The sequence below is a fragment of the Balaenoptera borealis genome (genome assembly GCF_965194805.1).
Source record: "Balaenoptera borealis genome assembly, chromosome: 12".
Lineage (NCBI taxonomy): Eukaryota > Metazoa > Chordata > Mammalia > Artiodactyla > Balaenopteridae > Balaenoptera > Balaenoptera borealis.
This window is the reverse complement of record NC_138869.1, coordinates 41707104-41735002: the sequence shown is the minus strand read 5'-3', so window position 1 is coordinate 41735002 and position 27899 is coordinate 41707104. Positions and strand designations below refer to the sequence as shown.

Genomic DNA, 27899 nt, shown 5'->3' with positions numbered 1-27899 from the left:
GACATAGTCTGAGGCAATATGGAGCGTGTGAGGGTCCTTCACCCTTCACTTCATCCCTTCTACCCATTACAATATACAAAGCAACTACACCTGGATTTTTCCAAACAACTTTTATTTCCTCAAAGTCTTCCTTAACCCTATGGAACAAAAAGCTGCCACTGAATAGGGCTCAGTATAGGGGCTACTTTCTTTTCTACTTCCTCCCGCCAATATAAAAATATAGATTTTTTTTGTGGTCAAAAAAATACAAATACAAAAATGTTAGAACAATTGTAATCTAACTCCATTTTTAGAAAATAAGATAGCTTAGAGACCACAGCACGCAGAGATGACCTGGGCTACGACAAGTGGCCAGCCTCCACCCTCAGCTCTCTAGACCTCTGCTTATGGGTGGGGCCTTGCTTGTCCAGAATGAGATCTTGCTCAGCTTTGGGTTCATCTGGCTCAAACCAGTCATCTCCATAGGAGAAGGAGAATCCTTCTCTAGTCTCCAAGCCTTCAAGCAGTGGTAGCTTCTGGATCACAGGGCTTCCTGCAAGGCTCTGAGATCTTGGATCAGATTCTCAGGTGGGGCTCAAGGACAGAGGTCCTGGCTCCAGCTAGGCATAAATGTGTGTGTGTTGTGTGCATGTGTATGCCTGTGTATCTCTGTGTGCGTATGTGCACACGTGTAAAGGTGTGATTGCATGTGTGTGCACATGTGAACACGTGTGAGAATGTGTACATGTGGATGTGGGAGCGGGGCAGGTAGGCACAGGAGAAGAAGGCATAGTTTGAAGGTGAGAGTTGGGCCCTGGAGTTGTTCTTTGGGGGTTGGGATAGGGGCTGTGCCATGGTAGCTACTGACCTCAGGCAGGTCGCTTGACCTCTCAGGGCTTGTCACTCGTGTGTCTGGTGTAGGCTGCATGGGATTGGTACTGCCTTCCCTCCTCCAGTCCCAGTGCGATCATGGGGTGCCCAGATAGAGCATCTACCCCGTGTCTGGTCCAAAAGAAGAGCTCAGTACGCTTAGTTGAGGCTGTCATCTGGGCTTCTGCTTTACTGAACCTTCCTAGCTTGAAGGTCGCCTCAAGGAGAGAGGGAAGAGCCCCTCACACCCTCATCCAGCTCAATGCCTGCACACAGAGGGTGCCTGTTCTCCTGGAGCTGCTGCCCAGTCATCCACGTGCGTCCACATGCATGTGTGTGTTGGGGCTTAGGGGCAGGGAGCTCGCTGGGCCCCAATTCCGAAGCCAGAAGATACCTTTGGATACTTAGGTATACAGAGGAGTTACCTACGGGTGGGACAGAGGCCGCGGTTCCTGCAGTCCTGCTAGTGGCCTGTAGATGGCAGCAGAGGCCCGCACAGGGATCCTGCCCCAAATCACATCTTCCCTGTCCCAAGTGAGCCACCTCTTTCGGGGCTGTGGGGCGAGAGGGAAGTGCAGGAGTAGTGCAGATTTGTCCAAGGAGACAGCTACACACGCTGCAGCTCTAGACAAGTTGTTTCCTCTAGGGGGTTCTCAGCTTCCTCATCTGTGAAATAAGAGTTAACAGTCTGTGATGGGAAGACCCGTTCGAAATACGTAAGGTAATCTAAGGTGGGCTCAGAGTAGAGACCTAAATGTGGAAGGGAAAACCACTTAGCTAATAAAGAATATCTGTCACTGTGGTGGGAGGAGGAGACTTTTTAAACATGACACCAAAAGCTCAAACCATAAGGTGAAAAGTTGATGGATCTGACCAAACGGGAATTCAGGATTTCTGGTCTTAGGACGCTGTATTCCAAGGGATATGAGCAGGAGATGCACAGAAGGGTAGAGATGCCAGTGCTAGAGAGACGCGCAGAGCCACCAGGAGCTAGAGACACGAATCACAACAAAATTCTATTGCACTCTTGCCCTGTTGGCAAAAATTAAGACTTTAGATACGCTGGCGGTGGGCCACCACTAAGGAAGTTGCAAGCCTTAAGATTATACTGGAGGGTCTCCTGGCAGCGTGCAGAGAAAACACCCGACTCAAGGGGCTACCTGAGACTCCAAGAAAAACAAGACTTCCTGTGCTGCCACTTCCTTGGTGGCTGGTAAAATTCGCGGCTCGCACAGCCCACGCGGAACCCGGCTGCGCTAGCGCTGGAGTCTCCCCGGAGGCTGGCGGAGCCTAGGAGGTTTCTGCACCCTTGAGAAGCCACGCCCCCTATTTCTGCCTCAGCTCTAGGCGGGCCCCGTCCCGCCCCGCCCCGCCCCGTCCTGCCAGGGCCCGCCTGGCCCTTTAAGGCTGACCAAGCCCGGCCTCAAGCCGGGGACGCGCGGGGGAGGGGAGCAGTCACGTGGGCAGGCGGCGGGGTGACTCTCAGCTCTGAGCGCTCGCGGCCGCGGGCTTCGGCGACTGCCGCCCCTGCCCCTTACCGGCGCCGCAGCCAGGTGCGCTGCCGTCAGGTACGCCCTCGCCAGGTACGCCCTGCCTGGGCCCCCTCCACCTCCCACTTCCGGGACCTCGCGGGCCTTTCCCTTCTTGACAGGTGGCCGGGCAGGACTCGCCTGTGCCCGGCTGCGTGACCACCTCCCCTTGCCGCGGGTCCGTACACTCCGACAGTTCGTTCCTCATTCCCAGCCCTGTCCCCGACCCGAAGCCCACTCTGGCTCAGGGCTTCCAAGGCTGGGGTGTATTGAAGAAGTCTGAGCGGAAGTCACTCTTCCTCTCTTTACCAGGTGGCCCTGGACGCGCCAGGCTGGGGCCGCCTCTGAGCGCCCCGCGGGGGCCATGGATGTCAAGACAGCAGAGGAGCAGGGGGGCCCTGCGCCCCCACCAGGTGCACCCTGCGGACCTTGCTCAGCCGGCGCTCCCGCCTTCGGGAGGCGGCGGGAGCCCAAGAAGTACGCAGTGACCGATGACTACCAGTTGTCCAAGCAGGTGCTGGGCTTGGGTGTGAACGGCAAGGTGCTGGAGTGCTTCCACCGGCGCACCGGGCAGAAGTGTGCCCTGAAGGTCAGTGACCCCTCACTGCCGCGTGGGTGACCCGGAGGGCCCAACAGCAAAGACCTGTGGGTACAGGATATGACCAGGGCCCCTGTTAAGCTTCTTATGCTCAGCATTTCATCTTCTTACTCCTCTGTAAGGTTGGACTCCTGGTTCTCTCTGCTTTACAGATGGGGAAACAGGCTTAGCCTTGCTAAGCTCAGAGTGTCCCAGGGAGCAAGGGGTCAAGGGGTGGAGTCAGTGTGGGTAGAGCCTGCTGTACCCGGAAGCAGGGAAGGAGGGGCTCCTGACTCTGGGTTTCTGGCTGGGCCTATGAGTTTGGGCCCAAGGGGGACCCTCACTCAGCTTGGCTCCTCCTTCCATGAGAAACTCTTCTGACTGGAATGGGTCTGAGTTTCTTTCTGCCTGAGGCTGTGTCCTCACGAAAGTTTGGGGTGGGGCTACATTCTCCTGAGGCCCCTGGCTGCCTAGGCTGGAGTGGTGGGAGCCTCCCAGGGCTTGCTGGTGGGCAAGGCTGACGCCCACTGCACCTGTGGACAGGAAGCTGCTGATGGGCTCCAGATGAGTCACTAGACCCATGTTGAGAGGGGGCGGCCCTGCTCCAGTTCTGACCCACCCTGTTTCCTGGGCAGAGGGCAGCTAGCCATCTAGCCACGTCACACCATAGGCTCCCTATAGGCCTGGTTAAGACCTCACTGATACATGTGGAGCCCAGGGAGTCCTGGAGGTGGCTGATCTAGCCATGTAGTTCTGGCTTAGGTCATATAGTTCTGGACCCAGGACCCTGCCCCGTACCCAGAATCCCTTGAATCTGTCATCACTGAGAACTTTACTTAATTGCAGCCTGTACCAGTGGCCACCTGGATAGGTAGAGTATGGCAAGGAGAGTGGCTCCTGGAGGTTAGAATACAGCTAAGGATCGTCTCATTTTACAGACATTGCAATTATGAGGCCAAGCACAGAGTCCTGCAGATGTAGCTCTAATCTTTGGCCTGCATTTGCCAGCTCCATAACCTTGGACTAGGTCTTGGACTCTTGAAATCAGGTTTCTCTGCTCAAGGGTTGATAAGATAAGAGTTGATGTGAGCTTGGAATGAGATGATGCATGTAGAGTAATTGGTACAGGGCCTGGTGCAGGCCTGGAGAGGCTACAGGAGTTATTTAGGGCACAGAGTCTGCAAGTATCTGAGCAGGGGACCTGGGCCCAGCTCCCTGTGTCTTTCCCAGTGGCCCTAGGACTGATAGAGGGGGTCATCTCTCCAGGGTGGTCTTGGAGGGGATCATGAGGATGGGTCTGGAAGATGCTTAGGGCAGGGCAGGTGAGGCTGGGTCTCAGGCACAGCTTCTTTGCTTATGAACCCAGCAGTGGAGTGGGGTTGGGAGGCCCTTTTGGAGCCCCGGGCAGGGGATTCTCTGAGTCCTTCAAGGAAAAGGAGGCTCTTCTGAGGGGAGATGGGGCTAAGGAAGTGAGAAGTGAGAGTCTTCATTCTCTCCTTCAGCACCATCTTAGCCCTTTCACTCCTGCTAGGGTCATGGTGCAGTCTGGGTGGGCAAGGGGACGACAGAGGCCTCTTCTTAATACCAAGGTTTTGGCCTTGTGAGCCAGGGCTGAGCTCTGACCACCCCCTGTGGTACCCTAGATGCTGTGAGTGAGGCAGGGGTGGAGTGAGAGGCTGGAGTTCATGGTTCCAGGCAGCACTGGCTTTAAGCAGGCCTGGGCCTAGGCCCTTCCCTGTAGGTGCCGTGTGTCTGACAAGTGACTTGGGGGGAACTTCTGTCTGCAACAACTTCCAAAGCACCTCCTCTTGAATCTAGGGCCTCAGTGCTCTCTGTTCTGGACTAAGAATGGGGCAGGCCTAGAACAGATTCCCCTACTGTACCACTTTAGGCTTCATGGATGAGCGTGGCTAGGGCTATTGGCTTGGGACCTTCAGGACCTGGTGCTAGGTTGGCCCTCAAGGGGGGACATGGATTAGATGTGCCCCCCCAAGCACTTTCCTGTTCTTGATAACCCCCTCTCCCCTCCAGTGACCAAGTCCCCACCCAGCTAGGTAGGGCCTCACCATCTTCCAAGATGGGATGAGCACAGCCTCTAGCACATCATACCTATACTGTGAGTGATGGCTCTAGCCTTGACAAGGTAGGTGGCACCTTTATGCTTATAGCCTCTGCCCCCTGCCCAGGAGGGCCAGGACCAGGAGACCTCAGCACGTCACCTGGCTTGGGCCCCAGGAGCTCAGCCAGTCCATGAATGGGTCTCAGCCCTCTCTCTGCCTCTGCCTAGCCCTCTCCCCAATTGCTGCAGGTCAGCCTAAGTAGAGGCCCTGGGCTCTGTGCCTTTCTGCTTCCCTGGACCTACGTCCTAGGTTACCAGGCTGGCCCGTCTTTGTCTTGTGGTCTGGATTTGTCCAGGCCATCTCTGCCATTCTTGGTTTAGGCCTCGTGTCGTGACCTCTCCCATATCTGTCCTCTTGGCCCTGTTGCTTAGGGTGGTAGATAGTGCTTAGCATAAAGCCTGGAACACAGCAGGCACTCATAAAACAGGAAGAGCTGTGGTCAATGGCCCGATAGCTGTTGCTGTTCTTTGGGGGCCCTAGAGAAGCAGGCTTCTCCTTCCTGGGGAGCTGGGCCTCTTCCCCTTTCCCTCAGCCCCTGACCGCTGGCTTGGTCCATCTTGGCCTCACTCATACTCAGGAACTCTCTCCCAAGGCCAGCTTCTGCCACCAGTGCCGTCATTCCACTCTCCATTCGACCCTTAGCACTTCTGCTGTCCCTTTGGCAGGAACTAGAGGTCTGCCTGCCAAGTATCTGGGGCAGGGGACTGCCTCCTACTGACCTCTTGCTTGTGACCCCTTCCAGGCCTAACTGGTTAATTGACACCCCTTATCTTCACTCCTAACTGGACACAGCCACCCCATCACATTAGATACCCAGCCTCTCAAACCTTATCCCATATATGAAAGTCAGGACCTGGAGTTAGTGGTCAGAAGTCACGTGGCTTGATTGGGATGGGGGATTATAGCAGAGGCCTGAATTCCCTCCCCTCCTGACTTCCTGCCAAGCCGCCTTGTGGTCCTCAGCCTCCTGGCAGGCAGAAGTGACAGTGGTACTTAGATAAATAAAAACAAAGCCTTGAGGAGACTGAGGGGGTCTGCAGTGGGAGTCTTTCCTAGCCCTGCTCTCTGGGTTCTGGGTCCATTGAAAAATGTTGGAGGCCCCTGGGGCTTCCAGTGCCCTCATCTTCCCATCTTTGTCAAAGAGTAGTGTGGTGGGGTGCTGGATCCACATGCCCAGGAGATCCCTGCATTGCTCCATGGGTGGGGCTGGCCTGTTGGAGCTGGTGCTGTGGAGCTGGATTTGAGGCTGGGTGGGGCTGCCAGGCAGGCCAGGTACTTCCTCATTTGGAGCTGCCACCCCTTCACCTACCGTCTCCAGACCGGTCAGATCAGCCTCGGCAGGACCTCTTGTTTACTGAGTCAGCAAATTAGGAAGCATGTGGAGGGCTGGTGGCCTTGTACAACGGAGTCCCCAGTAGTGGTTTTACTGTACCCAAGCATCTCTTCAGGCTGCCCCTCTCCTGAAAGGAAAGAATCTGAGGAATTCAAGCACTACCACACTCAAGTGGAGCCTTCTGAATTGCCAGGAGTGGGCAACTTGCTTTTTAAATGAGGATCCTAAGGAGAGCATCAAACTCTACAAAATGTAAATAGTGAGACTTTGGGGCAGAGGGGGATTGTTTGGAGGTTCTTCACATCCTGCCCAGCTGGCCTCGCTCACAGCTTTAGAAGCTGTGCTCGTAGCCTACTGTCAGGATCCCCTTTGTTGGGACTTCCAGAATCTTCTTCCCACCCCCACCCCCCAGGAACTGATGCCATCTCTCCAGCTTCAGGCCTTGGTGGTATGGAGTCTAATATTCTCGTGAATGGCTAACAGTTTTCCAGAGCGTTCTGTCTGGCAGGCCCTGTCCCCAGTGCGCAATACATGTTATCTTCCCTAACTCTTTTCATTCCCATTTTATGGATGAAGACACTGATATTCAGAGAGGTAAACGACTTGCCCAAGGTGTATAGCTGGTGAGTGGCAGGGCTGGGACATGAATCCAGGCAGTTTGATGCCAGAGTCTTAGCACCTAAGTCACCTCATGCCTCATGCAAGTCTACGGGGACATGGGAGGGTCTCTGAGGCTTGGCTCCTGGAAAGATGGTAGAAACGTCCTCCATGACTCCACTGGGCCCCAAGTGATACTGCTGGTGTTTGTCTGTATCTGCCCAGCTCTCCTCACTATTCAGGACTCTATGCCTGTAAGTGGACAGGTGGTGGTCCCACAAGGCCAGTGCACAGGAACCATGATGGCTGTGGGACTGCCTCAGAAAGGGTATATGGTTCATCTCAAGCCTTGTGAGTCTCAGACAAGCCCAGCCCAGCGAAGTCCAGGGTGCCACAGGCAGGAAGTCAGGTTGGTGAGTGGGCGAGAGGAAACTGTCAGGACTGGGCCAGCCAGGGGACGTTTCCTGGAAGAGATTGCCAGCTTTAATGCAGGCCTCTGGTCTGAGAAGGATGTGGATGACAGAGGAGGGCACTGGGTGTATGCGACAGCATGCCTGGTTTGCACAGTTCAGCACTTGTTGTGGAGTACCACTTCCCCACTCCCAGTCTTGTGTCCTGGTAGGATGTGGCTAATCTCAGCAGGGCTGGTGTCCAGGCCCTGGCAAACTCTGGGGAGCCGTGGAGAGACCAAAGGGCCCTGTGGAAAAAGAGGCATTTACGTAGGGTTTAAAGGATGGGGGGAAGTGGTCAGCTGTGACTCTCCCTCTCCATTTGCCCACAACTGAGATTCATACCTCATCCCACCAGAGGCCTCTGTCTGTCTTTGTTGCCCTCCATCACTAGGTGGGCAAAAATCCTCCCTCCTTCTCCCAGAGCTTTCTTTCACAGCATCACTGGGACCCTTGTGGAGTATTATTGCCAGGGGTGCTGTAGGGGCTTCTGGATCACCTGGGCTGTTGTTCAGCTCAGGGCCTGGTCTCCACGACAATAGAGGTCTATTCTGTCTCTGCCTGTTCCCCAGGTTTGCACTTGGGGAAGCTGGTTTCCTACTTGGATCCCTCGTCTTCCTCTCCCAGGGCCTCCTTGGGACACCATCATAGGAGGTCCCTGAGAGGGTGCAGCAGGTGGAGCATCTGGCTCTGCAGCCCCCCAGCCTCCTTTGGTCCCAGCCTGGCTGCCACGTGTCCATAGGTGAAGGCCACCAGGCAAGAGCTGGGGACGGTGGTCATACTTAGGCGAGGGCGCCTTCCCCACACATCTGTGCTGTAAAAGTGCGCACCAGGCCCTACCTGGATAGGTGGGTCTACTGCTCTCAGGGCAAGGGGACCACAGCTCCAGGGGACTCCCACAGGCTCCCATGTTTTCCCAGGAGAACTTTGGTTCTGCTGCCTTCCCTCCCACCTGTTCGAGGTCTCGTGTGGCTCCACGTGAGAGGCTGCCTGGGGTTGAGAGAGGAGCAGGGCTCTGGGCTTGAAGTCCTTCCTGCTACTTTCTCCCCAAGTAACCTTGGAAAAAGGCAGTTTTGGAATTTTTTGCAAAACCATTGTCTTTGTGGTGCCATTGAATGCAGGGTTTGAATATGTGGTGGGAAGCAGGATTCAGTCTTGGTAGCTAACTATCCCCAGGTTCCTGCTGTGAGACAGCTGGGGCCTGCAGGCACTGTGAGAGGGCAGAGCTCTCCTTTGGGGCAGCCTGGGTGCATTTTTTGGTGGCACATTATTGGCCTTCATGAGGACTCACTTGGGCTCACCCTGTACCTGGGGAAGCCAGCTCCTTGCAGGGTTGGAAAGAATGGTGTGAAAGAAATGCCCCCCCCCCCCACCGCCCCCCAGCCCTTTTGGAACTAAGTAGATTAGGGCCAGTGTAATTGTGATTAAAATTCTGCTCTGTGGGAACCGTGGGGGTGTGTTTAGGGCTGGAGTACCAGGCTGCGGCAGGCTGTTTGTGGGAACTGGGAGCCTCAGGAGGCCTTTTCAGTGCTGGACAGACCAGAGACACTGATAAAGTTGCTTTTGGGTTTATTTGCGGGTTTGGGATTAGGGTTGCCCTTTTCTTTAGACTAGGGCTTTGTCCTTGCTACTTTCTCTTTGTGCTGCTCTCCCTTTTCGGTCTTCTTTGCCTCCTTGTCCCTCTCCTTCTTTCCCATCTCTGTTTTTCCTGCTGTCACTCAGTCCCTCCCCTCTCGGGCCCTGCCACTCTGTCTTGTGGGTTTTGGGCTTGGTTTGCCTCTTCCCCTGCAGCCCACAGGCTGAGGGCAGGCAGAGGACAGATGGGGGCTGGTCAGGTGCTCGGGACTCATCCTAGTCACCCTGAAAGTCTGCCCCACCTCCTAGGGACAGGGTCGGGGTAGGACAAGAAGGAGGAGCACCGGCCGTACCCATGCCGCTCGCAGTGTTTCCTCCTGCTCCTGGCCTTGACCAGCTGCTGGCTGCCTTTGCAGCCAGAGCAGTGGAGTCAGGAGCATCTGGGCCAAGTCTGTAACCTGAGGCATCCCCCTGTGGAGTGTGGGAGGTCAGCCTTGGCTGTGGCCTCTGCCTGTGGGTCTCCTTTTATGGCTCAATGGTCTGAGCCTTTTGCTTGGGACAGTGGTGCAGGACCAGGAGCACTGTGACTCCTAAGGATTCTTGGGATGAGGTTGGGGAGAGAAGGGGCTGGAGCCAGCCGAAGGAGCCTGCAGAGGGGCTAGGAGGGCTTGAGATGCCAGGTGCAGCCTGTGCAACTGTGCGCTGCCCCGCACTAGCTGGGAGAAGCACCCCAGAGCAGCTGGCTCTTTAGCCTGCACCCTGCACCTGCCCTCACCCCCACCTCAGCAAAGCTCACAGTCTGTTTTCAGGAGCGTGAAGGATCAGAGCCTTGACCTGCCACATTCATCGCCCCATTCCTAAGGGTTCAGCCTCTAAGGACTCATAGCTTGTTCCCTAGCTGTTTCCCCAAATAAACAAGCCCCCTTCTCAGGATGTGTCAGAGGGACTGGCCGGTGCTCTCCACGCCCTCTGGCAGGCAGCAGCATAGGGGGTGGGGGTGGGGATGGGGATAAGAGCACCCACTTATCCCTTGAATGCTTCCGACATGCTAAACACAAACACAGCAGACTCTAAGAATGGGTTGTTATCACCCCCATGTCATGGATGCAGAGACTGAGATTCAGAAAGGCGAAGTAACCCTGGAACCCTGGCCTGTCTGGCAGCCAGACGGTGGCTCTCAGCCATCCTTCCCTGTGTGCCAGGCTCAGTGGGTATCAGGAGCTGGGCCCCTCTCCCAGGCCAGTCTGCCCATCTGTAAGATGAGGGGCTGGGCGCTCTGTTTGACAAGGGCCCCCCCTTCTGGCTGTGAAGACCCTTTGGGTGGGCAGCGACTGTGGGCAGTGCCAGGCAAGCAGGCAGGTGGTGGGGCCCCCCTTGCCCGCTGCTGGGGCCACTCTTGCAAGAGGACAGGCAGCGCGGAGGCTGACTAGAGGGTGCCCCGAGATGCCTCTCCTGAGCCAGCTAGCAATGGTATTGCCAGGGGAACCTGGTCATCTGTGGTGACACCACCAGCAGGGTATGTGTTCTGCTAGGGACAGGAGCTCAGGGGGTTATGACTCAGGTTTGAAGACCCCTCTGCACTGCGCCCTATGGCTGGTTCAATCCTTGAGTCAGCCGAGCCTGTACCAGGGTGTGTCCTTACCCTAGAAAGGCCTGAGAGAGTGCGGGTGAGTCACTGCAGTCCATTCCCATGGCCGGAGTGTCCCTCAGTGCTGCCTGGCTGCCACCCTGGTCTCCCAGAGGGCGGGGCCTTCCTCCCTCTTCCACTTCCCCTTCCTCACAGCTACGGCTCCAGAGACAGGAGACTTTCCCAGGAGCCAGCTGGGCGTCAGAGGCGTGGGAGCCTTCTAGCTGAACAGGAGCAGGAGAGAGAAAGGGATCAGGGGCCAAGGCCTGCCAGAAGCTTGGGCAGCCAGTTTCCCTGCCTCCCCTGGGAGGAGCCTGAGTAGGGCGATGGCTGCCGGTGCTCACCCAGGCCTGTGTGGGGAGCTGCAGGGACGTGGATGAAGCCAAGGGAAGCAGGAGAGATGCAGAGCAGATATGAAATTGGCTTTGGGAAGAGCAGGTCTGGAGGGTGGAGTCAGAAGGTTCCCAAGGGTCTCTGTACCACGTCTCTGGGGGTGGTGTGGTCCATCCTCCCACCCCCCCACTTCTTATTCCTTTGTCATCTTTGTAACGTCTCCTCCAGGGGAAAGAGACCAGCTGTCATTCTTCTGAGAGCTAGAGTGTGTTGGGTCCCCTCTCCAGAGCTGACCACAGGCATGGCAAGCTGGGTGCCTCAGCAGGGGTCGCCTGGGCATGGCCTCACTCGCCCTGGTCGCTGCCTGTCCTCTGTCGCCCTGCACGGGCTATGCGGGCGTCACTGCAGCACAGCTGGCCAGCTGGGGGCACAGACTCTGTGGCCAAGGTGGGGTCTCCTCATGAGGAGGGACCATTGAAGAGACATTTTTGAGATTAGAATAAAACACTTACGTTTGCTAAAAATTGTCCAGTCTTATGATGAAGATGTCTTCTTTTTACACTGTCACAGAAGAAATAGAACCAGGGTAACATTTCACCAATTATGTAGCTGATTTTGACAGAAAAATCCTTTTTTCCTCTAAGAAGTTAGATGATAATAGAAGCTGGACCTTCTGAGTATGCACTCAGGGGGCTCGCAAGGTACCTGTGTGGCCTCTCCTCAGCCCCCTGTGGGAAGGCTGTGGGTAGGATGCTGGGATCTGGCACCTGCCTGGGGCAGAGGGAGTTCTGATCCTGCCACTTACACACTGTGTAACCTCCGGGAGGGGGAGGAGGTTGTAGCTCTTTCTGGGCCTCTTTCCCTGCCTGTAAAGCAGGTGCCGATAGTCTCAGACCTGCCTGCCTGCCTCCCTTCGTTGCCATGGGTGAGGAGAGTGCATATCCATTTCACAGATGAGAGACTGGGGCTCAGGGAGATATTAGGGGACAGGCCCAAGGTCACCACACACTTTGCAGAAGGGGACATTGCCCAAAAGGATGCATGGAGGAGTTGAGGATGTAAAGGTGTTTGCCACGTGGGAGAGTGGGGATGTGCCCTCTCCTCCAGTCTGCCAAAGCTGAGGGCTGGGTTAGTTCCCTGGCTTAGGTCCCTAGCTCTCAGCATTGCTTCCCATGCCCCAGGGTCCCTCCCCTGAGATTAGCCGTGATCTTCCCACCCTGGAGGGTCTGCCCCTCCTCATTGAGCCTTTCATAGCAGCAGTATCCATAGACTTTTGATTCTTGGTCTACCTCTCAGGATCTGAGACCATTTCTGTGACCTGCTGGATTGGAGGGAGTCTGCCTCCCTGGGTCCCAGAGGCTGCACCTGAATTTCCCCAAATTCTGGAGAATAGGGAGGTGAAGAGTGTGAGACCACCTCAGGGCAAGACCCAGGGGAATCCTGAAGCCAAGCAAACCTCAAAGCCCATTTCCACTCAGTGTGCACTTGGCACTGTGCTAATCTGAGCTCTCTGTGTGTTCTCATTCTGTCCTCATGGCCACCTGGGAACATGAGTACTGTCACTGTCCCCATTTTCCAGATTGGGCCAGTGAGGCTCAGAGAGGTTGAATGGCCTGCCCAAAGCCACAGGTGAGTGGAGGATGGAACTGGCCTCTGCATCTGGCATGCAGGTCTGTCTGACCCAGAGCCCTGTGGCCACAACTGGTCTTTCATAGTGCATGGACCCTGGCCTGGGGCACTGGGACCTGGGCCTGCTCCAGCTAGCACTCATGTTCCCACTGGTCCTCTCCCTCCCTGCCTGGGAGCCTAGCTTAGCTCTCTCTTTCTGGAAACATTCTTCCCCTCCCCGACCCCTCCCTATTCCTACCCAGACCTGGCACTTCTGCCTTTGTTTCCAGGTTTTCTGGGGCTGGGAGGAAGCAGACAAACTGAGGCCACCAAAATTTAGCAAATTGAAGGAGTTCTTGTGTTCCTGAGATTTGACAATTTCAAAACACGTGTTGGCTCTCCTGCTGGCAGAGCTTCCTGGAAAGACGTTGGGCCTAGAGCCCCAGCCACTTCCTCCCCTCCCAGGACTCTGGTGGGAGGTGATTAGGGAGGCTCCCAGCCAGTCAGCCACTTCCTCCCGGTCCCCCGCCAACGCCCACCGCCCTGGCCATCAGGTACCCCACCCTTGGCTTGGAATGGGAGCAGCTGTTTGGGGGCCCTCCTTCTCGGGGCTGGCCTTCCCCATCTTGCCTGCTCTGCCAGGTTCTGGATCTGGAAAGAAAGGAGAAGGGAAGAGAAGGAGCCAGGCACAGTTCCCTAGGGCCTACATCCTCATCAAGCATCCTAATTGGCAGTAACTCATCCATAGACCCCCAAATCCTTGAGTATGGAGTGCCTGTGGCAGCATTCCTAGCCGCAGCTCCAGGCCTGGCCCCCAGGCAGGGCCAGTAAATGTTTGTAGGGGTCAGGAAGACATCTGTAAAATGTGCAGTCCTCCCTGGGCATGAGGGTTGAATCCTGGTGTCCAAAGGACTCCTGGGCTCGGAGGTGGCCATGTGTAAACCATGTGACCCAGAGTCACTATAAAACATCCTTGAGTCTCAGTCTCCTAAGCTGAAAGTGATGGTCAGTAATGCCGTTTTTGAAGGGCAAGAGCTAACAGGTGTGTAACATGCCTGGCAGATGGCAGGGGCTCTGTGAACATCCACCACCGTTGTAATGACCGCCAAGGGGCAGAGCCTGGTCTAGCCCCAGGGCTGTGGGGCCAAGCTCCACACATGAACAAAGCAGCCGCCTGCATCGCCCTCACTGCCTAGAAGCCAACAGGTCTGGATCCAAGTTTCGACTCTCACTACCCAGCTATGTGACTTTGAGCAAGTCACTTAACCTCTCAGAGTCACAGGCTCCCCACAGGAAAAGGATGATGCTGGTTCTTCTCAGGATGTGATGAGTACTGAATGAGGCGGTATCTGTGACCACGCACTGTGGCCAGCACAGCACTGGCCAAGCACCAGGGAGGGACGGTTGTTATGAAGGGTGTGCTAACCCTGACCTGACTCCGTCAGTCCTTAGGCGTTCAGCTGGGGCCTGGGCATTTGGGGTCAGTAGATCATGTGAGCCGACCTCCCTGGAACTTAAGCTGCTGAGGAGGAGAAGTGAACAGACAGGGTGAGACGGAGGACAGGATATGGCCAGAACTTAATGAAGCGAGGTCTGATCTGGCATGGGGCCAACTAATCCATAGTTGCAAAATCGGTTCCGTTAGCTCCCTTAATGAGCTATGAAAGCTGGGGAAATTAGTGCGTGAGAGAATAATGGCACATGTCTGAGGCTCTAATTTGAAACCAGGGCTAAAAAGTTAGATTTGACATGACCAGCAACTCTCCAAATAGCACTGGTGCCCTTGCGGGGAGGGAGAGGGTGAAGTCAGTGACAGGGGGATGAGTCTGGGTTTATAAGGAAGATACTGAGGCCTTAAAAAGGAAACTCCTGCTTCAAACCCTGAACTTGAGGTCAGTCTGTACCACCCCATCCCGAGGCTATGGCCTCTGCTCTATGTAGGCAAAGCAGCCAGCAAGGGTCCCACTAGCTGGCCAGGGGCAAGGGTGCAGAGTATTAATAACCACCCGTGCTGCTAACAGCACGAGGCAGGGTGGTCTCAACAGCTGGCTGTAAAATGAATCCTGCTCTTCCAGTGGTGTCTCTCATAAAATTAGAGATATGTTCCCATGGGAAAATAATCCCAAATAATTACAGAACTGGGAGCCAGAAGGGACCTCAGATATGGCTGAATTGAAAAACTCCTAACAAGGAGGGAGTTTAGTAAATTCAAAGTGCTTTTTCTCATCTATAACCTCCCTCTGTAGAGAATTGGGGTTCTCCACAGTGAAAAAAATGAGTCGCAAACCTAGATTTTCCCATAATATTCTGTTCAGTTCCACTGCCTGAGTGTTTGGCGCTGAGCGTGTGTAACTGTGGTGTAATCGACAGCCTGGAGATGCAGCTCCTGAGTGTTCCAGCCTGCCCTTGCCTGAGGCTGGGGTGAGACCTGCAGGGTGGGAGAGAAGGTGTTGGGGGACACAGCAGTCCTTCCTGCCTCTCTCCTCTCTATCCTCTGGCATCAAACCAAGCTGGAACCCCAAGAAAGTGGAAATAATGGGACTTCAGTGGCCCACAGAGCAGTGAGAGGAAGTGGATCCCTGGCCTCCATGAGGTTCCCTTTGCTGTAGGGTTAATGTCTCTTGGGCTGTGGGCTGTCATGAAATCCAGAGTTCATATTTTTTAATTTGCTGCTGCCTCACTGATGGGAGAGATTATAAACCAGCTCTCTTCCCCTGGAAGGAGTGGGTGTTCCGGCACAGGCCACAGCAGTTTGGCCTGGGCTGCAGGTTCATTGGCTGGGAGTGTGGAGGTTGGGATGGGGTGGGAGAGGCTGCTTGTCCAGCCCGGGGCCTTGGGGCCTTGTGTGTGTGTGTGTGTGTGTGTGTGTGTGTGTGTGTGTGTGTGTGTGTGTGTGTGAGACAGATACTGTGAACACTTCTACTTGAAAAGAGCCCATCCTGGGGTGAGCTGGATGTGGACGCTGGCTGTGTGGGTGGGCATGTGGGCCTGGGAAGAAGGGTGGAGAAGGATGTTGGGGGCTGGTCCCAAGGCTGTGTCTTACAGAGTCACTGCAGACATCCCAGCTCTGTTTGATGCTCTAGGAAGGCAGACAGAGTACTTTTACAGCTCTGGGCAATGTGAGGTGATGGCTCCTGCAGTGGAAATGGGGCCTCAGTGGGAGAGGAGGTCTGAGCAGAGGGTCTAGGCTTGGTCACCTGCCCAGACAAGGCTGTCACAGGTTGAGTTGTAGCAGCAAGACCCCCAGTCTTTCTTGGGCGCCTCTCTGTGCCCAGTTCTCTGCTAGGCACTTCAGAGAAATAGAAAATGTTGGACAAATAAATGGACAGATGGATGGGCCTTATTCTCTGAGGGGATCAAAATCAACATCACAGAGTCTAGAGACACAAACATACCATGGCCCACGCACTGACACACATTCCCCAGCCCCATACCACATACACCCGTACACACACCCCTTATGTGCATGTACTCTTGTGTACATTTACCCATGTTTCCATGCACACACACACATACCTACTCACATCCCTGCTCGTGCACACACCCATGCACCTATGCACACATTTATTTCAGAACGAGTTTCCCAAGTCTTGCAAGTAGTAGTTTTGGCCAGTGCCTCTCTGACTCGGGGCCACCCCCTCCTCTCATTTCCCCTCAGGGAGGGGTTGTCTGGATGCTCTCTCAGGAGTCCTGTTCTCCTCCCTGTCCTGCCTTACCTTACTCCAGCCTGGTGGCCCCAGGGCAATGACTTCATCCTCTAGAGCCTCTTTTTCCTCACTCTATAAATTGGGGCTGACGGTCCCCGCCCTGCTTGCCTCACAGGGTGGCACCGAGCATTCCCATGAGATAAGGGAAAAGAGTGTTTTGTAAACTGTAAATTGTTTTCCAAACAGTCAAAAGCTGCTGTTGTTTTCCCAGCTCCCGAACTCAAGAATTCCTCCACCTGCATGTAAACCCTGTGCTTGGGTGGAAAGGGACACAGCGTGGAGGTAGGGAGGAGGCCTGGCCAGTTCTGAGGCTCCCATTCCATCTGGAGAGCTGGAGGGGCGTGGGTCCCTCTGCCCTCAACCTTTGCTGGGGTCCACTGTCTGGTGTGGTTGGCAGGGGTCTCAGCTGTCTGGCTACGGGCTCTAGGGGTAGGTGAGAGAATTTGGCAAAGGAGAGTGAGGGGAGAAGGGAGAGGTGGAAACCACATAATCAAAGACTGAGGCTAGAGCATTGTCATTTGATCAAAGAAATATGGTCTCAAATTCGATGCTTGTGTAACTTCAGTGGGGGCCCACAACTCAAGCAGAGCTGGGAGCCCTCCCTTAGGAGGAAGCCAGGGTTCCGTCTGACAGGCGTATAAGGGAGCCTGTTGGGCACTAGCTGGAGCTGTGGAGCTGTCCAGGAGCCATCACAGACCCTCCAGCTTTCGTGGACCCCTGGGGGGCTCAGGGGATGTAGGATGGGAGTGAGGACGGGGTACCGGTCTGTTGGGTTGTCAGAAGGCCACCCCATCTTCTTTTCTTCCCAGCTGTGGCTGGGGACCAAGACACCGGGTGGCCCCCAGCAGCTTCAGGCATTTGAATATGGGGTCAGTGGAGACCAGAGGCTGCTCCATGGGGACAATGCTGTGGGAGTGGGGCTACTGACCCCACTTTGCAAGGAGCCCCTGACCAGAGGTCCTCCCTGTGGTTCCCACCCCCCCCACCCCCAGTCTAGCCCAAGCCCTGCATCTTAACACAAGGGAAACAGAGACACAGAGAGGCAAAGGACCAGCCCCAGGTCACACTGAGAATAAGAGTAGAACCTGGGGCTCCTGTCTCTTAGCCCTGTGCTCATTCCCATGCCTGGGAAGACGGGCTCTTGCTTGGGGACACCTTTCATGAAGGATAGTGAAGCCTCATATACTTGCATGAATGAAGTCAACTTGTAGCAATGGCCTTGTGGGCTGGAGGAGTCAGGATGGGCTCCTTGGAAGAGGAGGTGAAGTTCACCAGAGAGGGTAGGTGAGGTACAGTGGGGAGGAAATCTGTCCAGGTTGTCATGTCTTTCATTTGTTGAGCCTTCCTGGGTCCTCAATTTAATCTTGTTCTCTCCTCATGATGAGTTGTGAGGGTTTCTTCCCTTTATCCCCACTTTATAGATTTGTTCATGAAATCTACAGATATTATCTGAGCCAGTGCTCTGTACCAGTACTGGGACCCAGAGGTGACCAGGCAGACTGGCCCTGCCCTTGGGGGCCCACAGTGTGAGGCCGGAGGCAGCACAATGCCAGCCTGACTGGGGAAACGGCTGCATGATCTGGGGCCGGTTATTTCACCTCGCTGTGCCTCAGTTCCTCAGCTAAAGAATGGTGGTAATAAAGTCCCTTCCTCCTAATGTTTATCAAGTGCTCAGAACAGAGCCAGGCATATTGAAAGTGTAACATCTATATGTGTGTGTTTGTTTAAAGAGTTATCAAAGGAACAAGTTAATTGTAGGTCATGAGCAAGTGATGCACGGGAGAGAGGAAAAAAGGGTGATGATGCGGGAGCTTTCTGGGGAGCTGGCAACATTTTCTGTCTTGATGGGGGTGTGGGTCACAGGGTGTATGCAACTGTCAAAATTCATTGAACTGGACTCTTGAGGTCTGTGTATGTAAAGTATACCTCAATAAACAAGCATATATAGAAAGAAAGAAAAATAAAGGATGAAGGGAGAATAAGGGACCCTCGAGGTCCTCTTTAGACAGGGTTGTCAGGGAGGGCTTCTGAGAGGAGGTGTATCTGGCGGTACTCCTAGGAGAGGAGAAGACTTTGGCAAGGGGGAAGAAAGATGAGAACACTGAGGCTCTAAGAGGTCTGGGGCTGCACTCAAGGTCACCCTGAGACATCAAGAGAGACAGCCCTGGAGATTTCTTGGCAGCTGGCCCTGGGTGGGCCCAGGTGCAGGGCTCTGTAACCTCCCCTTTAGAGAGACCTGGAGGCATTTATTGTGTTTTCTAGGGGCAGTTCTCTCCCCACCCCTGTGCCTGTTCTCAGGCCCTTGGCACTCAGAGAAGGACTATTTTAATCCATGTGGTAAATGGGATCCTAAATATGGACTGAGTAGGGCGGGAGGCATTGAGAGGCTCCAGCTCAGGACAGCTCCACCTGCTCCTCCTCCTCAGCAAAGCACAAGGTGCAGGCTCAGGCCATCCATCTTCCTCCTCCTTTCCCTCTCACACCCCCGTCTCCTTCCAGCCCCATGCCCATCATCCCATCCTTTGTTTGTTCAGGAGCCCAGTGTTTTCTGCCAGACCCCAGCTGGGGACTCCCAGGTAATCCTGACCTGTCTCTACCTTCAAGTTGCTTCCAGCCTGGTGGAGGTACAGAGGCAAAAACCACTGGGGGAGGTGCTGGGAGCACTTTCCAGAGGAGGAGACATCTGAACTGAGCCCAGAACCTTCCTCAGAAAAAGGGAGTTGGCCCAGTGGAGGAGATGGAGCAAGAGTGCACCTGGCCTAGGCAGAGAGTGAGGCCTGTTTGGGATCAGAACATACATCATTCTGACCAGAACCAAGTGCTCTGGGGCCAGGGTAGCAGGAAATGAGCTGGGAGAGGAAGACGAGCTCTGGATGCCAGGCGAGGAGATGGCCTTTACTTGGAGCACTAGGGCTGGCGATTTAGAGTGGGGGTGGGGATAGGTAGTGAAGGACCAGAGAGAAAGAGGTAGGGCTGAGGACCCCACCGAAAGCATTTCAGCTGTGGGCTTGGGATTTTAGGAGAGAAGAGAGAGGACCCTGGTACCGGGGTTGGGTACCAGAAGCAGGGCAGAGTGAGGAGAGGGTCCAGGAGCCTGCCTGGGGGCCCTGGCAGGACATGGTCAGGTGGGCTAGGGAAGAGGTGGCAGGGGGCAGGGAGAAGTGTTAGGAGGCCAAGGAGAGAAGGGGTGCAGAGAGGACAGAGCAGGGAGGGAGGATGGTGCATCTTTGGTCCTGTGGCTAAAGCCTGAGGTGCCCCTGGCTTGAGTCACCTCAGGACACAGTGTGGTGGGGGGAGCTGATGTGGTGAGTGGGGGTGACCAAGCCTCTACCCCCAGTGCTGTTAAGTAAGAAGCCGATACATGGGAGCTGTGTGGGCAGAACAGAGGAGGCAAAGGCAGCACGAGCAAGGGATCCATGGTTTCCAGGCTGGGAGTGTCTGCCTACAGCCGTCTCCATGCACACCCCCATTCTGGACTGGTTAGTGGAGAAGGAACCCTGGAGCTGGTGGAGGGGCTTGCCCAGCTCCTTGCACCCCACACTAGGGTCAAGCTCCAGAGACCAAGGGGCAAGCAGATGCAGGGACCCACTGCCTTCATTTCCACCCCAGTTGATCTTTGCCTAGAGAGCTTGGTCTCAGAGCCTGCCCGCACATGCCCTGGCAGAGGGGAAACCATCCTGCAGAAGAAGAAAGCAAGGCCCAGGGTAGCCCGGGGTCCGGTGGGTACTGAGCAAGATGGAGCTGGTCTGAGCCTATCTTGGGCTCCAACCCTGATCTTCAGCCCTGTTCAGCCAGGAAGCAAATGTGAGCAGCCTTACCCGGGGGATGGCTTGTCCCTGCTCTCCCCATTCTGGGCCACCTCACGCTGCAGGCTGACTTCTCCACCCCCTACACCTCCTCTGAGCATGACCACTTCAGGGTCTTGCTCATTTCCGGTGATTGGCCTTAAGGTTGACAGCCACAGCCCAGGACTGAGTTAACCTGAGCAAGGATCCTGACGCCCACCCACGTGCTGCCTGCCTTGATGTGATGCATCCTGTGGGGATGACTATTATTACTCCATTTTACAGAGTTGTGGGCTGTGGCTTGGAGCTGTGAATGTTTGCTTGAGGTCACAATGAGTCATTGGAGGAATTTAGCTCCAAGCCCAGACCTCACCCCGCCAGGCAGTCACTTCCCTCGAGCAGGGTCCTCCTTGCCGCCAACCTCTGCCTCTGGTCCACAACCCTCATGCCATCTCACTGTAAAAATGAGGCTCTGGGGATGTGTGGCTCCTGGCCTGGGGCCTCACAGGTGATGTGTGATTTGACTACAAAGTCCACTCAATTTCCACTTCAGTTGCTGTCCCCAAGAAGGGAGGCAGGGACTTCTCTGGCCTCTGAGCCCTTCCAAGCTTTCAGCTACTTTCCAGAGCTGCCTGAGCTACCGGCTAAGCTGCTTGAAGCTGACCCTCAATCAAGTCCAGAGGCTCATTGGACCACAGATCAGGGAAACCTGGATTTGAATCCTCATTTTGCCCTTCATAAGCTGGGTGACCTTAGGCAGGTCACAGGCCTCTCTGAGGTTACGTGTCCTTGTCTGCAAAGTGAGGGCAGTGGCACTACTGGGTGGCTCCTGGGGAAGTGGATTTTGGGCCTGACACTCTCTGTGCCTACCTGCCCGCAGCTCCTGTATGACAGCCCCAAGGCCCGGCAGGAGGTGGACCACCACTGGCAAGCCTCGGGCGGCCCCCACATTGTGCGCATCCTGGATGTGTATGAGAACATGCATCAGAGCAGACGCTGTCTCCTCATCGTCATGGAATGGTATGCTGGCCCACCCTGCCTCAGTGCCTCATTAGTACCCCTGTGGCCCCCAGGCTCCCACCATTCTTTAGGGGCTGTCTCTGTTCTTCAGATAGCATCTCCGGGAGGCCCCCCCCAGCCTCTGAATGGTCGCGGACCTGCGCAGCTGGCCACAAGGGCCTTCCTGCAAGGGTGGGAAGGAATCCACAGGGGCTCTAATGTGACCTCCCTGGGTATGATTTCCACTCTGTGAGGAGGGGCTGGAAGAGCTGAATGTAGGGGGTGGGGAAGAGATGTGGGGAAGAGTGGGATGTACACTGTCCCCTCAGCTTTCTCCTTCCCACCTGGATTTGTGCTCCCACGGCCCCACCAGGTGCTGGGTGATCAGGGCCTAGATCCAGGAGCTAGCAGCTTCCTCCACCCTGGGCTTCTCCCACGAGCACTGTGGCTCAACCCTAACCTTCCTCAGACCCTGGGCCCTGTGTCTTGACCTCCAGCTCCTCCCTGTCTGCCTTTAAAGTTCCCCCTCACCCCACAGTGTAGCAGCTCTTGAGTCAGATTTGGGGTTCAGATCCTGGCTCTGCCACCCACTAGCTGTGTGACCTCAGGCAACTGCTAACCTCTGAATCGCTGTAACTCCCATGTAAAATGTGGAGGGAGATCTTAATATAGCATTCACCCTGTTCATTCTAAGTGCTCTATGTGTATTGCTGAATCAATCTTCACAACTCTGTGAGGTTGGTGCTATAATCCCTGTTTTACAGAAGAGGAAGGTGAGGCACTGCGAGATGAAAGGACCAGCCCAGGATTACACAGCAGTACACACAAAGGGTTTGCCTAGGGCACAGCACACAGTAGGTGCTCAGAAAACAGTGGCCATGACGATGATAACTGACATCTCCTTCCTCACTTGGGGAAACCTGGATGAGGGTGGGGCTGCCAGGTAGGGGCAGTGCCCCTGGGAACACAGGTGCTCCCTGGTTAAGATCCTCCCCTAGTTCTAAGAGTTGAGTTCAACCCACCCAAGCCAACAGCCCACCATGCACCAGGCTCTGCAGGGCACAGGGAGGCTGAAGGTGACCATTCCCCAGGAGAAGAGCAGCAGGGCTGGAGGCCTGGGCCCATGACTCGGGGCTGGGGCAGGTTGATGCCTGATTCTCCTCCTCCCTGCCCACTTTCTCTAATAGCATGGAAGGCGGTGAGTTGTTCAGCAGGATTCAGGAGCGTGGCCACCAAGCTTTCACTGAGAGAGGTGTGTACATGCAGCTGCACTAGGGATTTGGGCTGAGATGGCTCACACAGAGTTTCTGTGTGATGCTGGGCAAAGCCCTGCTCCTCTCTGTACCTCAGTTTCCCCAGCTGAATAAGAGAGGATGGGACAGAGTGTTTATCTCCCAAGGGGTTCTGTGAGTCTGTGACACCTTGTCAGAGATGGGCTCTCCATGACCTTGGGATGGAGGACTCCATGCCTCTTGGTGCCAACCAACAGTTGAGCTGGGGAGAGGTAGCTCAGGCCTGCTGAAAGAGCCCCAGATGAGCTGGGGGCATCCCCAGAGGAAACTAGGGTAACCAGGGTGTGGGTATGGGATGGGGGCCCTGGGTGGGAGGAGTGCACCATCTTGTGCTTTCCCAGGAGGGATGATAGGGTGGGGCCCCCTAGGCTGCCTGACCCTTGACTGACATCAGTGACCCCCTCCTCTGTCTGTGTCTGCAGAAGCTGCAGAGATCATGAGGGATATTGGCACCGCTATCCAGTTTCTGCACAGCTGGAACATTGCCCACCGAGATGTCAAGGTGAGGCTCCAGGATCCAGGTTCGGAGACCAGGGGAAAGAGTACCATCCACAACCCTCAATGGTCCCAGCATCCACTAGATGGAGGCCACGTTCCTTGGTTGGCATTCAAGGCCTCTTCCCCCTGGCCAAGACTGCTCTTCTCAGCCTTTTCTCCTATGGTTCCAGCATATTCATTCTGCTCTAGCCAGATGGGTCTCCTTGTTTCCTTCAAACACTGTATAATCCCAATAGCCATAAGAATAATTGAATGCCTACTTCAAGCCAGTAGTCCTGATAAGCATCTCGTTTAATCCTCACCCAGCCCTGTGAGATGGGTGCCATTACCCATTTGACAGATGAGGAAACCGAGGCTCAGAGAGAGATTGTCTTGCTCAAGGCTGTGCAGTTGCTGCACTGGGATTCATGCATTCATTTGTTCATTCAGCAAAGATTTTGTGGAGACAATGTGCCAGGCCTCAGGAAGGGGCTGCCTTACAATGTTGGGGCTTCTGTGAAGTAACAGCCATAGCTTCCATAGGTGGAGCCCTCTAATGTCAACATTTTAGGGGAAAGAAGCCATTTGCTGGGTACTGGATGAAGGAGCAGAGGTAATCCCAGTTGCTGGACCTGCTTGCCCTTCCAGTGGATGGGCTTGAGAGATGTTCTCTCCAAACTTCCTATCTAGGGAAGACTCATTCTTACAGGTGATCAAGATCAGATGGATGAAATGCAAACCGAGGCAGCCTTACATACACACATGCACACACATGCATGTGCCAGCCACCATCAGAGTAGAATCTGCAACTCCTGGGCCCTCAGCCCCACACTTAGAGCATGACACCCCCAGGCTTATTTCCTCCTAAGACTGGGCAGAGGAGACCTGAGGGCCCAGCTGCTGCATCAGGTTCTTCCTCTGGCTGACTACTGCCAACCCATACAGTTATTCTTTGATTTTGGATACACGGGGAGCCGCAACAGTCTCACCTTTGCTTTATTTTGGCCCTGGCTTCCTTTTTTTCTCCCAAGGGGAGAAAAGCCTTCTGCCGAGAAGATTCCTTTGTACAGACCAAAACTGCTTCCCTGTTTTTAATCCCAGTCCAAGGTTGGATCGTCTTAAACAGGACCTGAGAAATAGCTTTCACTGGCTCCAAACTGGAACTCCATCTAACACCCATCCTTCTACCCCAGCTCTGCCGCTCCTCTCCATGGGCCTAGGTCCTACCAATTCATTAAAAACCAGCTTCAGGGCTGCCTCCTCCATGCAGATTCCCCACTGCCTTCATCCCTCAGACTCTCTGTGCTCTGCAACCAGGAAGGATGGCCTCTGTGCAGCTCCTGGGGTCTTAGCTCCCGGAGCAACCTCAGGGGGGCTGTCCTGCAGGCTCATTCTGGGCTGGGTACAGGCTGTGTGCTTGGCAGCACTGGCTCGCTTGCAGCCCACCTTCCCCCGGAACCCTCATTTTGGCATCTCAAGGCATCATCACCAACTCAAACTCAGAATTTCCTGCCCCTGGGCTCTCCTTGGCACTCGTTTATATGCAGCCTTGGTTGAACAACTGCCTCAGTTTCCCCTCTGTGAGATGAGGTGTCACCTCTCAGCCACATTAGTGTCCTCCATATTTGACCCGTGTTGTTGGTTGCCAAGACCCAGGCCTTTTTAGTGAGATGGACCTGGCTCCTCCTGCATCAATCTGGATGAGGGAAGATTCTGCCCCCACCTGGTGCCTAACTCCAGACTAATGTTTTCTCTTCCTGGCCCAGCCTGAAAACCTGCTCTACACGTCCAAGGAGAAAGATGGGGTACTCAAGCTCACGGACTTTGGCTTTGCCAAGGAGACCACCCAAAATGCCCTGCAGACTCCCTGCTACACTCCCTATTATGTGGGTGAGTCCTTGGGATATGGTTTGTACCTCTTTACCACACCCGCCTCACCCTGCTGTGGTATGGGGCAGCCAGTGGGGTGCAGAAGCCAAAGGGTTAAAGCCCAGTGAGGAGGGAGGGGAGGATTCTGTCTGCGAGGAGGCGGTGACTGGGGGGCCGGAGGTTGCAAAAATATTCTCCCAAACTTCAGCTTCTTCTTTTGAAAATAGATCCAGGAAAATTCTGGCTGTGGCCTGTGAGCTGAATGACATCACAGTGGCTCTAAATATATACGTGATAAAAGGCTGCCATCAGCCTGGGATGGAGCCCAACTGCGGTTGTTTTTCTCTGGTTTTTATCTTCCTGGGAGTCATATTCAGAAAGTGGGCAGGCATTTCCTCCTACATTAGAGGGATGCAGAGTACCAGCCACCTGCCTTGTGGGAGAGGGTCCCTTAGGTGAGGGCATGGATGGGACCCGGGGTTGTGCACATACCCATGCTTCCTGGAAAAACTCCCTGCTCCTCTGTGAGCGGGCAGCCCCCAGATCTGGAGAAGCCCCCGCTGAAAGTGCCCCTTCCCGGAGAGTGGGGTGATGACTCGTTTTACAGAGAGCTCTTCTCCCTCAGGATAAGCCTTCCAAGAGCTGTTTAAGGGGTGGGAAGCCCCCCTGAGACAGCTGGAATGGCACTCTGTTTACCAGAACGTGTTTTGCAGTATTTTGACTTAGAAATCTTCCAGCCTACCCATCTCATTGAACAGATGGGAAGACCAAGGCCCCATGGGATGATAGCCAGGCTGACAGTGGAACCCAGAGCCCTGGCCGTGGCCCCTCCTTACCCATGACCTAGGCTGTACATTCAGGAGGCAAGGGACACAGGGCAGCTGGCGGGCTGAGGCCCTCTCACCTACGGCAGGACCCCATCAAACCCCAGACTGCCCTCCTATCCCTCTCCTCCCACACCAAGACTGAGATGGCCCAAAGTAGCTAGGAGGCTATAATTTCTTACAGCCCAGTCTAAAAGTGGGATTATTTTATCTGGGAGCTGCTTTTCCTCCCGCAACTTCACACACATGCTGCCTTCCCAGAAGGTGCCAGACACCAGTCTGCTCTGCCCCATCCCCCAGCTTGGGCACCTGCTCTCCACCTTGTCCAGGATTTAGGCTCCTGCCTGGGCTCGAGGACCCTTGGGACTGAGGCCCCTCCTGTGCCCTCTGCCCTGGTAGCTCCTGAGGTCCTGGGTCCAGAGAAGTATGACAAGTCATGTGATATGTGGTCCCTGGGCGTCATCATGTACATCCTGTGAGTACCATCCATCTCCTGCAACCCCATGTACCCTCAGAACCACTTCTGTCCCCGCCATCCTTGGTGAGGGGCTTGAGTGGGTCACTCTTCAAGGAGGCTGCCCTTCCCTTCTGGTCTTGGGACACCTCTTCTTCAGGCTCCTTGAAGGCCTCCCCATGCCAAGGGCAGATGGTGGTCCTGGGATGAACACCAGAGTTCTGAGGGCTGGTATTATTGCCTTGGTGTCTGGCTGCCTGTCTCCCCAGTCAGGGTCTTGAGGGAGGAGAATGGGTCCACCCTGGCGCTTCCCCCACACCTGTGCCGAATGACCTCTGCCCTCCCCCAGCCTATGCGGCTTCCCGCCCTTCTACTCCAACACGGGCCAGGCCATCTCCCCGGGGATGAAGAGGAGGATCCGCCTGGGCCAGTATGGCTTCCCCAATCCTGAGTGGTCGGAGGTCTCTGAGGATGGTGAGTGAATCTCTGCCCCAGCTTGCTCCGCTGGACCCCATAATCCTTCCTTCTGGGAGAGAACACTTTGGTGTCAAACTGACCTGTATTCAGATCCTAGCTTCCCCCACATCCCAGCTTTGTGGTCCTAGGCAAGTCACCTAACCTTTTTGAACCTCAGTTTCTATATCTGCCAAACGGGCTCAAAACCTGCCTCCTCAAAACTTCCTCTAACTTCTGTTCATATTTTCCCTTTGGAAACCACAAACAAGTCTGCCTCATATCAGTTATCTATTGCTGCCTAACAAATTACCCGGAACATTTAATGCCTTAAAACAAGGAACAGTTATTAGCTCACTGTTTCTGTGGGTTAGGAATTTGGGAGCGTGTGCAGAGCTGGTGGTCTCTGGGAGGCGGGGACTGGCTCTGAGGAACTTCGCAGCCTCACCACTCCCCTCTCTTCACTAGCCAAGCAGCTGATCCGCCTCCTGCTGAAGACAGACCCCACAGAGAGGCTGACCATCACACAATTCATGAACCATCCCTGGATCAACGTGAGTGCCACCTCGTCCTATGGTGGGCAGGGTGATGAGCTTGAGCAGGGCTGCCAGAAGAGTGATGGCTCCGGAGTCCCTGCCGTGGGCCACAGATGTGCGGTAGTGCCCCACCTATAACCTGCCTTTGCCACCGCTCATGTCAGGCTCCTTCACCTCCCTGAGTCTCCGTTTCCCCATCTGAGACTGGAAGAAAGGGGGTGGGGTGGGGCAGCCAGTGTTGTCCCGGGTGCCCGCAGGGTCTGATCCACGGGCCTGGGGCTCCTTCCAGCAATTGATGGTGGTGCCACAGACTCCACTCCACACAGCTCGAGTGCTGCAGGAGGACAAAGACCACTGGGATGAAGTCAAGGTGAGTGGACTCTCCCTCAGCCTCCCTGCAAGTAGCAGGGTTTTGGAAGAAGGGACTCCACGGTGGTGACCACCCAGAACCTGGGTCTTCGGCCCCCTCTCGCCTTATGTCAGTGACGGCAGCTGTTGTCTGACCGTGGCACTTGGAGCACTGGGCTGCACTGCCCCGTTCAGGGTGGTGCTCCTGGCTCATGCCCTCAGTGAAGAGGGGCTTTGGGGTCAAACCGACCAAGCTTTGGCCATAATCCCTCCTATGATTTGCAACATTTGGGAGGGTTGTCAGCCTGCTTTTAGACTTAGGGGAGGCCAGATTTGAGCCTATGGGGCAGCAGCTCAGAGCCTGCGGCAACCAGGGCACAATCTTCAGGCGCTGGTGCCCTGGGTGCACAGCAAGATGGCGTCCCCTGCAGGCCTTGTGGTTCTGAGCAGGTGACATTGGTCCAAGTCCCTGTCCTACTTACCCTTGGTGTGGTCCCAGGGAGTCACTATACTTTCTGTGCCTTTTTGGATAAGCTCAGTGTCTACCACAGTGGACTA

General features: G+C 55.1%; 1 protein-coding gene across 7 annotated transcripts in view; it reads left to right on the top strand.

The window, feature by feature from the left end:
* MAPKAPK3 (MAPK activated protein kinase 3) overlaps positions 1 to 27899 on the top strand; it is a 53690-nt gene that overhangs the window by 8379 nt on the left and 17412 nt on the right. For 3 of the 7 annotated variants that reach the window (XM_082346091.1, XM_082346090.1, XM_082346096.1), the window contains 9 exons: positions 2691 to 2967; positions 20970 to 21109; positions 22276 to 22340; positions 22803 to 22882; positions 24624 to 24747; positions 25950 to 26025; positions 26354 to 26478; positions 26926 to 27011; positions 27283 to 27363. In XM_082346091.1, the coding sequence (XP_082202217.1) occupies positions 2691 to 2967; positions 20970 to 21109; positions 22276 to 22340; positions 22803 to 22882; positions 24624 to 24747; positions 25950 to 26025; positions 26354 to 26478; positions 26926 to 27011; positions 27283 to 27363 (1054 nt within the window). The other 4 variants (XM_082346094.1, XM_082346093.1, XM_082346092.1 and 1 more) reach the window with 4 other exon arrangements.